This window comes from Gorilla gorilla, chromosome 16 (assembly GCF_029281585.2).
Source record: "Gorilla gorilla gorilla isolate KB3781 chromosome 16, NHGRI_mGorGor1-v2.1_pri, whole genome shotgun sequence".
In the NCBI taxonomy this organism is placed as follows: domain Eukaryota; kingdom Metazoa; phylum Chordata; class Mammalia; order Primates; family Hominidae; genus Gorilla; species Gorilla gorilla.
Genome location: NC_073240.2, coordinates 85123849 through 85136474, shown reverse-complemented (window position 1 = coordinate 85136474; position 12626 = coordinate 85123849). Strand labels below are relative to the sequence as shown.

The 12626-nt window shown below is 42.8% G+C and overlaps 1 protein-coding gene across 5 annotated transcripts in view; it reads right to left on the bottom strand.

The window, feature by feature from the left end:
- Nucleotides 1-4617: 4617 nt before the first annotated feature.
- SH3GL3 (SH3 domain containing GRB2 like 3, endophilin A3) overlaps nucleotides 4618-12626 on the bottom strand; it is a 149539-nt gene continuing 141530 nt past the window's right edge. For 3 of the 5 annotated variants that reach the window (XM_031002433.3, XM_031002432.3, XM_031002434.3), the window contains one exon: nucleotides 4618-5016. In XM_031002433.3, coding sequence (XP_030858293.1) covers nucleotides 4811-5016 — 206 coding nt within the window. In that variant the 3' untranslated portion in view covers nucleotides 4618-4810. Of the gene's footprint in view, nucleotides 5017-11511; nucleotides 11661-12626 lie in introns of those variants that run through there. The other 2 variants (XR_010131063.1, XR_008671717.2) reach the window with 2 other exon arrangements.

Sequence of the window (12626 nt, the reverse complement as noted above, 5' to 3'; positions counted from 1 at the left end):
TAGTCTGGGGGAAATAGCAGAGGATAAACAAACTTGCTTTAGGATCCCATCTCCAGGAAGCAATGCAGGCAGCAGGACGGGCGTTCTGCACTTCCCAACAGAATATGGTGTCGCTTTGATGGTCAAAGTCTCCATTGCCTTGGGAGAAATGCCCTGTGGGCACCATCAGTCTGTGCCCAACAGAAGGGAGAGGAGGCCAGTAGGAGAGGCAATGCCAGAAGAACTGATGTGCAAGGGTATAACGGAATTAGGAGTAGTAGAGCCGGGTGAAGGGAAGACAGTGGCTACTGCCATGTTGCAACTGGCCCAATTTTTCCCTGAGGGTGTGTGAGACACTATCAGGATGCAGACTCTGTAGAGACAACATCCTGCCCTGTAGCTGAGGCCACAAGCCAGGGAAGAAACACTGTACATACAAACACTTCCATTTCAACTCACTGCCAGGTTATGGTCCTTGCATCTCCTCCTTGGCAGCTATCTGTCAACAGACACAAGTCTCATTTCAATTCCATGTCAGTAATCCGATGTAAATTGCTGAACCTTTTTGTTGTTGTTATCATTAAAGTTGAATCTATAGCTCCCAATAAACTTCACTTACTATGTATTAACCAAACAAGACAGCTAAGCATATTATGGGCATTGAGAATAGTCTGCAGTTCTGATGCCCTTTGGTAAATTCCTAATGTGACATCTAGAGAATGAAAGCTGATGGAGGATGGAAAAGGGCTGCTTTGTGACTATACGTGAACAGACACATTGTAGATGTAGTAAAGCAGAAAAGCAAAGACTGTGGGCATGGGAGGGAGACTGGATTAGAATCCTAGCTCTGCCACTTGATTAACTGTTTGACTGTGGACAAGTTACTCAGTGTTATGGCATCTCTGTTCCCTTATCTGAAAAATGGGCATAAGGTCTGCCTCAGAGGATCGTTAATGAGAATTAAATGGGTTTATTCGGGTAAAATGTTTGGAACAGCACCTGGCACATAGTAAGCACACAAGAGTTAGCCATTATTATTATCGTTATTTGATCACAGACAGTGAATGTACAACTGTTCTGGAGAAGTGGTGTGTGTGTGTGTGTGTGTGTGTGTGTGTGTGTGTGTGTGTGTAGCTGGCTGGAAGGAAAACATATTGTTGTGAATTTAGTGATGTACCGTGGAATCAGAAGACTGGGGAACCTGGCTTAGGTTACCTGATTTAGGTGATCAGTCTGGCTTCCGGGCATTTGTTACAAAAGTCAGTGATCAGCAGTGCCTTTCCAAGTGACTTGGGTGAACACTTAAGTGTGCAGTGAGGTACAGCAATCTGATTTCAAACTCTGCCTCTGCCACAACAGGGATACCTCTTTTCATTGCACTTCACAGGTATTGTGATTTTTAGAAAGGTTTGTAAACTCTTTGAAGGTTTGCGGTAACCGTTTTTATCGGCGTTATTTTTCCAACAGCATGTGCTTTCTGTCTCTGTCACACTTCGGTAATTCTTACAATATATTAAACTTTTTCATTATCATATCGGTTATGTTAATTTGTGATCAGTGATCTTTGATGTTACTATTTTAACTGTTTTGGGGCACCACAAACAATGCCTATATAAGATGGTGAACCTGACTGATAAATGTTGTGTGTGTTTTGACTGCTCCACTGCCTGGCCATTCCCCCCTCAGGTTTCCCTATTTCCTGAGATACAACAATATTGAAATTAGGCCAATTAGTAACCCTACAATGGCCTCTAAGTGTTCAAGTGAAAGAAGAGTCACAGGTCTCTCACTTTAAATCAGAAGCTAGAAATGATTAAGCTTAGTGAGGGAGGCTTATTGAAAGCCAGGGTAGGCTGAAAGTTAGGCCTCTTGCCTCAGTTAGCTAAGTCGTGAATGCAAAGGAAAAGTCCTTGAAGGAAATTAAAAGTGCTGCTCCAATGAATACATGAATGATAAGAAAGTGAAGCAGATTTCTTGCTGATATGAAGAAAGTTTGAATGGTCTGATGATCAACCAGCCGCATTACCTGAAGCCAAAGCCTAATCCAGAGTTGAGAGAGGTGAGAAAGCTGCATTAAGAAAAGTCTGAGGCTAGCAGGGGTGGGTTCACGAGGTTTAAGAAGCCACCTCCATAACATAAATGTGCAAGGTGAAGCAGCAGGTGCTGAGGGAGAAGTAAGTTATCCAGAAGATCTAGCTAAGATTATTGATGAAGTTGGCTACACTAAACAACAGATTTTCAATGTAAACTACAGCCTTACATGGGAAGATGTCATCTGTGACTTTCCTACTTAGAGAAGTCAATCTCTGGCTTCAACGCTTCAAAGGACAGATTAACCTGTTAGGCGTTAATACAACTAGTGACTTTAAATTGAAGCCAATGCGTACTGACCATTCCAAAAATTTTAGGGTCCTTAAGAATGATGCTAAATCTGCTCTGCTTGTGCTCTATAAATGGAACAAAGCCTGGATGACAGTATGTCTGTTTATAGCATGGCTTACTAAATATTTTAAGCCTACTGTTGAGATCTACTGTTCAGAGAAAAAGATTCCTTTCACAATATCTCTGCTAACAATGCACCTTGTCATCCAGGAGCTCTGATAGAGATATGCAAGGAGATGAATGTTGTTTTCATGCCTACTAACATAACATCCATTCTTCAGCCCATGGATCAAGGAGTAATTTCTATTTTCAAGTCTATTACTCAAGAAATACATCTTGTAAGGCTACAGCTACCATAGCTAGTGATTCTATTGATGGATCTGGGCAAAGTAAAGTGAAAACCTTCTGGAAAGGACTCAGTATTCTAGATGCCTTTAAGAACATTTGTGATTCATGGGAGGAAGTCAAAATATCAACATTAACAGGAGTTTAGAAGAAGTTGATTTCAACCCTCTTGGATGACTTTGAAGGGCTTAAGACTTCAGTGGAGAAAGTAATTGCAGATGTGGTGGAAATAACAGGAGAACTAGAATTAGAAGGGGAGACTGAAGATGTGACTGAATTCCTGCAATCTCGTAAAAAAGCTTGAATAGATGAGGAATTGCTTCTTACAGTTGAACAAAGAAAATGATTTCTTGAGATAGAATCTACTCTTGGTGAAGATGCTGTGAACATTATTGTAATGGCAACAAAGGATTTAGAATATTACATAAACTTACTCGATAAAGCAGTGGTAGGATGAGAGGACTGACTCAAATTTTGAAAGAAGTTCTGTGTGTAAAATGCTATCAAGCAACATTGCATGTGACAGAGAAATCTTTTGTGAAAGGAAGAGTCAACCCATACAGCAAACTTCAGTGTTGTCTTATTTTAGGAAATTGCCACAGACACCCCAACCTTCAGCAACCCCACTCTGATCAGTCAGTGGCCATCAATATCAAGAACTTCCAGCAGCAAAAATATTACCACTTGCTGAAGGCTCAGATAATCATTAGCATTTTTTAGTAGTAAAGTATTTTAAATTAAGGTGTGTAGTTTGTTTTTTTAAGACATATGCTCCTACACATTTACTAGACTACAGCATAGTGTAAACACAACTCTTCTTAAGTACCAGGGTACATGTGCAGGATGTGCAGGTTTGTTACATAGGTAAATGTGTGCCACTGTGATTTGCTGCACCAACCAACCCATCGCCTAGGTATTAAGCCCGACACGCATTAGCTATGTTCCTGATGCTCTCCCTCCTCCCCTCCCCCAGCAACAGGCCCCAGTGTGTGTTGTTTCCCTCCTCGTGTCTATGTGTAAGCACAACTTTTCTATACACTGGGAAACCCCCAGAATTTGTGTGACTTGTTTTATTGCAATATTTGCTTTATTGCAGTAAGTAGCCAGGAACAGAACCTGCAATATCTCTGAGGTGTGTCTGTATGTGGTCGTTTGATCCTAGGTAAGTCAGTCAATGAGGCTCCTTCTTTTCAAATGGGAAATAATACCTGCCCCTTCCCATAATAGGATTGTAGACTCCAGTGGGCCGAAGCATGTAACTAGTGCGTACTGTAGGCAAGGCCAGGGGCTGGTTCACTGAGCCTAAGAAGACGTTACTGGGGACTCAATCAACTCTTGACCACACTACTTCCTGAGCACCCATAACACAACTTTCTCGAAAAACCTATCCAAAATATGGCAGCAGCAGAAGCTTGATTTGGGGTCTTTTATAAATAAACTTGAAGGTAGGTAGAAGGGCTTTCCATCCCCCAGCTGGAAGGAGGATTCGTGTCATGTTTGAATCAGGTGGAAAGCGAAGGCTCCCATCAGGAGGCATCATCTAAGCATCCGCGCTGTGACACTTCGGTTGGCCATGGGGTGTGAGTTTGCAGCTGGAAGACTGTGCTTAAAAATCAACAATTCAACATTAAAAATAACCAAGGCCTTTTGCCAACACAGTGTGTCATGTTTATTGGGCTATTCACAGGTAAGCTTAAAATACAATGAAAAGAAAAGACCAGACGTCATCAGGAATGTCGAGAAACAAAATATTTAGCATTTCTTAGTTTCAAATGTTACCATTTCATTGCAGCTGAGGAATATAGGCCATTCGTTGACATAACTGCAATGGGTGAGACTTATTTTTAGCAACAGGAAGCAAATACATTTAACCAATGACTTTTAGGACAAGAAGCAAAAAAGAAAACAATATTTTCATGTAGCAAGGACAAGAAAATCATTTATACAAATTAAAGTGATATAAAATACATTATAAAGAGAACACACATACAAAAGTCATTAAGTTGGTCAGAGAGCAAAGGATGTCACAGAACACCACACTGAGAGCACACTGGTGTGAATTCATTTCACTTACGAAAGTATGTCCAGAGTTTGTGTTACACATTTACTGAGGTAAAGGCACGATCACTTCAACATAATTAATGGGGAAGAATCCCGATTCTCCGTGTATCATTCCTTCATACCAGTTTTCATCTATTTGATTGGTTAATGTAATGATGTCCCCTTCTTTAAATCCTAATTCTCCTTGGTTTTCTGGCTCAAAGTCATAGAGACCACGACAGCAGGGCTGGTCCATGGGAATGTTAGAACCTGTCCACATGATATGGAGACAAAAAGTACAGATTAACATGATCGATTATCCATGGGAAAGTGGAAATGTGGAAAAGCTTAGAGAGACCCTTAACAGCAGGCCCTGCTTCCTTCCCACAAAAAGGCCAGCTCCACCCAGCTCATGGTGCTGTTTGTGGCCTCTGGCTGCCTCAGCTCTCCCAGCTGCCTGCGCCGACCCCATGAGCCCAGAGTCTATCTTTTCAATACTCCCAGGCAGAGAAGTCATGCCCAGCCCATCTCCCAAAAGCAGCCAGTCAGCTCCACCTGGAGCCCTAAGGGAGCGACAGAGGAATCACAAGGCCCACCTCCTTCTCTCTGGGAGCTTACAGTTTCTTTGTGGGGATTAGAAAATATACGAGAAACTTTTATTTATTTATTTATCTATTTTTGAGACAGAGTCTTGCTCTGTTGCCCAGGCTGGAGTGCAATGGTGCGATCCTGGCTTACTGTAACCTCTGCCTCCCAGGTTCAAGCAATTTTCATGCCTCAGCCTCCCAAGCAGCTGGGACTACAGGCATGCGCCACCACGCCCAGCTAATTTTGTATTTTTAGTACAGGTAGGGTTTCACCATATTGCCCAGTCTGGTCTCGAACTCCTGGCCTTAAGTGATCTGCTCACCTCAACCTCCCAAAGTGTTGGGATTACAGGCGTGATCCACTGTGCACGGCCAAAAATCTTTTAAAGAACAAATATGAAGTGTGTATCACTCATGGTTCAGGAGCTCTGGGGAGAGGGTAGTAGGGAAGACCTTGGTGGTCAGCAAGATCTTCCTAGTTAATGGGCAGGACAAGGGCCGGGAGGAGAGAAACCAGGACAAGAAAGGCAAGAATATTTACAGACCAGAATTTACAGACAAGAATATTTACTGACATCTAGTCCCAGAATAACATCAAAAACATTTTTTTCAAAACAAAATCATGCTAATTGTAAACAAAAAATACATGTATGCAAAGTGGAGAAAGAAAAGTCAGAGCTGTAACACATTACCCCAGAGATAACTGGGCTAGCTTTCAGATTCCAGATGTCTTCATGATTATATTTGTGCATATATTTATATATAGTTGTTTTCATAAAAGATTCTTCTTGTACAAGCTAGGGTGAATATCTTTCAATTTTAGTTACTGACTAGCTGTCAGCTCTCACAATGTAACATTTCTTCAACTAATCTCCTATTGTTGGACATTTACGGTTCTTCTTTCTTTTCCTTCCTTCTCTTCTTTTCATCTCTTCTTTTCCTTCCTTCCTTCTTTTCTTCCTTCTCCCTCTCTGTTTTTCTTGATTTCTCTTCCTTTTTCTTCATTTCTTTCTGTTGTCTCCTTTATTCTCCCTTGGCTTTTATAGACAATTCTTTGGAAAAAAAAGCTTATACATAAATATCTACAAATGTGCACTATTAATTTCTGAGGATAAATTCCAAGAAAAGGATTTCATGGTCATAGAACATGAATTCTTTCTAAAATATCTGACATTTAGTGTCAATTTATTTTTCTATTAGGTTGGTGCAAAAGCAATCACAGCGGCCAGGCGCAGTGGCTCACGCTTGTAATCCCAGCACTTTGGGAGGCTGAGGCGGGCGGATCACGAGTTCAGGAGATCGAGAACACAGTGAAACCCCGTCTCTACTAAAAATACAAAAAAATTAGCCGGGCGTGGTGGCGGGCACCTGTAGTCCCAGCTACTTGGAGAGGCTGAGGCAGGAGAATGGCGTGAACCCGGAAGGCAGAGGTTGCAGTGAGCCAAGATCGCGCCACCGCACTCCAGCCTGGGGGATAGAGCAAGACTCCATCTCAAAAGAAAAAAAAAAAGCAATCACAGTTTTTACCATTACTTTTAGTGGCAAAACCTGCAATTACTTTTGCACCAACCTAATATCACTATTTTTCTTAAAATGTTTAGAAGTCCCTTTATACTACACATATTTACCCTTTATCTGTCATTTCTGGTACAAACATTATTCCCAACTTATCATCTGTTCTTTTTTTTTTCTCATTTTGTTTTTGAAGTTTGTGCTGGCAGTGGGGCAGGGGAAGGGGTTTCTATTTTGTTTTGGCATGAATGCACAAATTGAAGAGTATAAGCAGTCAAACTAATCAAACTTTCTATTCATGGTTTATTCTCCACAGTCCTATATAAAGACTCAACTAAATTTTATTCTAGTATTTTTATTTAATTTTTTTCACATCAGAACTTTTATAATCTATTTGGATTTTGGCAAAATGAGGCAAATATCTATTATATTTAATAATGCTTATGCAGTCATAACAACATACTTAAATAATCCATATTTTCTCCAGTGATTTCAAGTATTGCCTTTATCTTTATCATATATTTAATTATCATGGGACTTAGATCTATTTTTGGATTTTCTATTTTGTCCCACTGACTCATTTTGGTAACAGTACCATATCATTTTAAATACTGTGGCTTTATAATAAATGTTAACAGGCCGGGTGTGGTGGCTCACACCTGTAATCCCAGCACTCTGGGAGGCCAAGGCGGGCAGTTCACTTGAGGCCAGGAGTTTGAGACCACCCTGGCCAACATGGTGAAACCCCATCTCTAAAAATACAAAAGTTAGCCAGGCATGGTAGCGCATGTCTGTAATCCCAGCTACTCAAGAGGCTGAGGCAGGAGGATCACTTGAACCTGGGAGATGGAGGTTGCAGTGAGCTGAGATCACACCACTACACTCTAGCCTGGGTGACAGAGTGAGACTCCATCTCAAAAATAAATAAATAAATAAATAAAATGTTAATAACTAGTAAAACTAGTTCATAGTCATTACTCTTCTATTTCAATATTTCCTTGCTATTCTCATGAATTCATTTAACTAGGTATATTTCAGTATTAATACGACACATTTCTCTCACAAAAATCTCACTTCAATTTTGACTAGTTCATACTTTTTTTCTTTGAGTATTAATAAGATTAATCTTAGGAGTTTTTTTTTTCTTAATAAGTGACTTTTGCCATCCTATTTGATGATTTCCATTTTTATTTCCTTTTTCTGTTATAAGACTTTTTCCTCCCTCTAGACTTCAAGTGAGAATTGAAGCAAGTTCTGCTAGAGATTATGTTCTTTCTCCACTAAGTCTTCTAGGTCCAAGTAAAGAGAATAGGTACATTGGGGTATTTCTGTGGCTGGCCAAATGAGATGCCCCTTTGTCCTGGGGAGGGGTAGAGAGGTGACAGCATTATGGGAAGAGGAAGAGAAGAGTTGGGGCAATGGAGATTCCTGTTGTGAGAAGGATTATATTACAGTTGTTTAGACAGCTTGAAATTCACGGAGCAGCGCCTATTTCTCTAAGGAACAGGGCACTCTCAGGAGCCTTCATCAGCGAAGCTCCCCAGGTTGTACCAAGGTGGCTTCCTGTTGCCTTCCTATGGCAGTGGTTCTCAACTTGGTGGCACACTAAACAGCCCACCGCCCAGGTTGAACCCCGGCATCAGTATTTTTTGTTTCTCAGGTCCTTCCAATGTCCAGGGTAGGTTGACAACCACCAGTGAAATGATCCTCCCCTCTCCTTCGCCTAAGGAAGCGTTAAAGGTTAAAGAGACTCAGCTGGCGAGGAAAGAGAAGGGGGTAATGGTAGGGGAGCTCTTCTTCCTCTTCAGGGAGGCAGCTCCTGTACTGGGTGGTGACTTCGAAACTCTGAACCCACCTGCAATATAACCTCTATGATCTACATGATGTTTCTAGCCTCTAGACAGCTCCTTCCGTGACAGACCCCACCCCTGCCTAAGTCTGTGTATTCCTCTTGTCATAATGATGAAAGCTAGGGGGTGGAAGGCTGTAAATATTGGGGCTTAGTTCACTATTTTGAATTTGAACAGAACAACATTCAACGATTTCAAACAAAGCATAGGGGAATAGAGGGCTTACAGTACAGAACTTTTCATTTTCCTTGGGTCATGGAGTGTGTATACGGGTGGGCAGGCGGGGGCTGAGCACTGAAAACCAAGGGCAACCTGAGCTGTGAGTCAAAGTCTACTTTATTAATGTATAACTGTTTTAATGTGGATTATAAAAATAATTCTTATTCTTTTAGCATTTCTCCCACTACTAGACTAGTTTTTAACAGAGAAGGGGTCAGGTGCCAAACCACATGGTAGTCTCGGGAAGCATTTCCTTGAACACAGAATGTTAATGCTAGAATGGAATTTGGCAGTCCTCCATGAGTCCTCTCCTTTTCCAAGAGAAGCCATCAATGCCTCTGAGAGGTCATAATGGCCTGGCCCCAGGGCTACTGGCTGAGCCAGAAACAGGAGGGCTCCAGACCCTAGGCCATCAGCTACCTTGCTCCATGTCACCTCCTACATGATCTATGACACCACTAAGGGTTGCCAAGACATTTCATAGGGTGACACACTGATTACAGGGCTAACGATAGATAGATAGATAGATATAGATAGATAGATTTATATATTTCCCTCCCATTTACTCTATAAGCCACCTGCAATGACCAAAATGCTTAGTGGCAAGCATACACTTGTCCAAGTGTTTGCACCACCTCCATGTGTAAACCAGGCCACCACCTCCATGTGTAAACCTGGGTTCTTGCTGCACACACACACAGAACAAATCATGGAAAAGCTCATTACTCACTTCTCATGTCATTCATTCTTGGCAAGGAACCACTGCCACATTGCCCACTTTGATATTCTGAGAGCTGGAAAGAGACCAGCACTCATATCACACTCCATCAGCACCTAAACCCAAGGCAGGGCATCTCTCCAGAGACCACTGAGTAGAAAGACCCTGTTCAAGAACTCCCTGACTCAGGCAGTACAAGTGCACCTGGCCCTCCAGCCACCACTGGGCTGGGTACAACACTAAGAGCAATTGGCACTTGCTAAGTAGGCAGTTGGTAAATCAACCCCAACCAGAGCTCAGACTGGCTGCCCTGAATTATACATGCAGCCGGACGATATTCTGAAGTATCAATGCATTTTTCATTCTGGGTCATTTCTGTTGCCTGGGGCCCTCAACCCAAGGAGCTGGGGCTTGCCTCCCTTACTTGAGGAGGAGGGTGGAACCCAGACATGAACAAAGCAGTCAATGTTTAGCTTTTAAATTCCCAAATAATACCATTTCAGTTGTGAAATATTGTGAAAGCCAAGGCTTTTAGGCTTTCATGCTAGAGCCAGGTAGGCTTTTATAAGATTTAAGAGCGAGAGAGAGAGAGAAACTTCTGGGTTCCAAGGAACTAGAGCTTGAAGAACTCAGAGCCTAGCATTTTGATTACAAGCCATGGAGAGGGAGGAGCTGTTTCCTGCCATCCAGAGAAGAGATACAAGCTCTTCCTGGAGGCAGGGAAGCAGGGAAGGGGCCTGCAGTGAGAAGAGGGTGAGCAAGAAAATTGAAATGCTCCTTGGATGCCACCCTGGGGAAGGGGGTCTTAGACTCCACTTTCCACAGAAATTTCGGGAGAAGGCAGCTGTCAAAGTTCTCTGGACTAACACGGGGGCTGGAGCCCAGTGGAAACCATGTGGTGTCACTAAGTACAGATGGGGCCTGAAGGCTGGTCGCTCCCTGTGAACTGTGAACAAATTCCCTCAAGTCTCCAGCAGGAAGTGCTGAGGGGCCACTGAGGCCAGAGGCTGCCTGGGGGCGGTGACACACGGCTCCAAATACAGAGATTCAGCAACCCAGAGAGGGAGGCCTAAGCCACAGATGTCAGCAGGTCCTGGCCCAGGCCCCAGGCCTCCTGTGACGAGTCACCTCAGCTGTGGAAGCGAGCTTCCCTACCTGCCACCATGATGTTCTGTAAACCCCCCTCACATCTAGGCAACATCTTAGGACTGGACCAGGGGGAGGAGAGAACCTTCAAGAAAAACCAACAGCCCTGATAGGGAATTTCTACTCTGAATTGACTGTGTTTAAATCCGGAATCGCCTAAGTCATAAATGGATAGTCTATGCTTTCTATTGGAAGAGACTGAGCTACCTTGAAATGGCAAGATTATGCTTTTTTCCACCATTAGAAGAAATGGAAAAAAGATTTTAAAGCTTTTTTTTTTTTTTTTGGTCAACAGCAGAAATGGAAAAAAGATTAAGTTGTTTCCGCCATTGGTCTACATAGAGGCTTGCAAGCAAGTTCAGTTCAGCTAAAGAGAAATTAAGTTGCTGCCCGCCTGAGGGACAGTGTGTGAATTTTCCCTTGACACAAAAGTCACCATGGATGGAGCCCCAAAGTCCAGGCAGAATGGGCTAGATTTCCTCAATGGAGGCTTTCCAACTGTTAGATATAAGCCTCTCCAAGGGACCTGAATGCTTGGTTTCCCACCATCAGAAGCCAGCACCTCAGCTGAAAACGTCTTGTAAGAAAAGACTGGTCCTACCCAGCGTCCCATCCCCGTTGACAACCCCTTCCCCTTGCCCCTGTGGTCCTGCAGCTGGCAGTTCCTCATCCACCTCCACCTCCTTGCTCTCTCTCATTCAGTAGCTGGCACCTGGAATCACTGGGCATAGTTGCGTAGGAGCTCCCAGCTGGCTGCTGTGGATCTCGGTGTCCTTGAACAGGCGGCTGAAACCCCTGACCCTGGGCTGTCCAGTGAGACGGCTTCAGCCAGCACTGCCCTCCCCAAGTGGCCTTGTGTTTATTTTCTCTTACTCCTGAGACCTGGCTTCAACGAAACGTGAGAGCAGAGGTGGGAAAACACAGTCTTCCTTGTTAAAGTATTGAAACAAAGATTATTTTAACAGAGAAAAGGGAGTGTCCCTGTTAAATATTTATTATTCAAGCTCTGTTCCACACCATTAGGAAAAAGAGAAAGAGAGAGAGAGAGAGAGACCCCACCACAAGAGTTTAAAACGGCTGGTCAGTAAGTACTGTATCAGTAACACAGTAGGAGGTAGGAAAACCACATCCCCCCTGAAATAAACTGAACTTCCCCCTTGGCATTAATATGGTTCAGTCCCTCTTATTTTAACAGCAGGAAAATTATTTGCTGTGCCCCTCCCCCAACTCCACTTATTTTATATATATATATAGACACTCACACATACATTTATACACACACACATACATATTATATATATATATTTTTTGGCTGAAGTCTCTGCTGCTGCAAAGGGTTACCTGCATATGCAGAAATGCTGAGCACATTTTATTAAGGTAGAGGCGGTCCAATCCTACAATTCCTCAGCCCTACTCAGCTACAGGGACGAAATAATAACTCTCAGGTGTTAGTGTTTACCATGTGCCAGGACAATATTTTAAGTGTCTCAGAGATATTAGTGGATTTATGGATTTAATTCCCAGAGAAATCCTATGAGTAGGTACCACTATTTCCCCCAAGGTGAGGGATGGAGAAATTGAGGATACAAATTTAACGCAATTAAGCCACAACACTGAGACTTGACCTCGGGCCAGGTAGAGAGTCCACGTTCTTGATCCGTATGCAATATACCCCCCTGAAAATTGTTAGTTTGTGGTTTTATCCCCACTCTTTTTCTTTATCTTTCTTTTCTCTTTTCCTTTTTTCTTTTTTGAGACTGTCTTGCTCTGTTCCTCAAGCTGCAGTACAGTGCCCTGCTATTGGCCTGCAGCCTTGACCTCCTGGGCTCAAGCAATCCTTCCACCTTA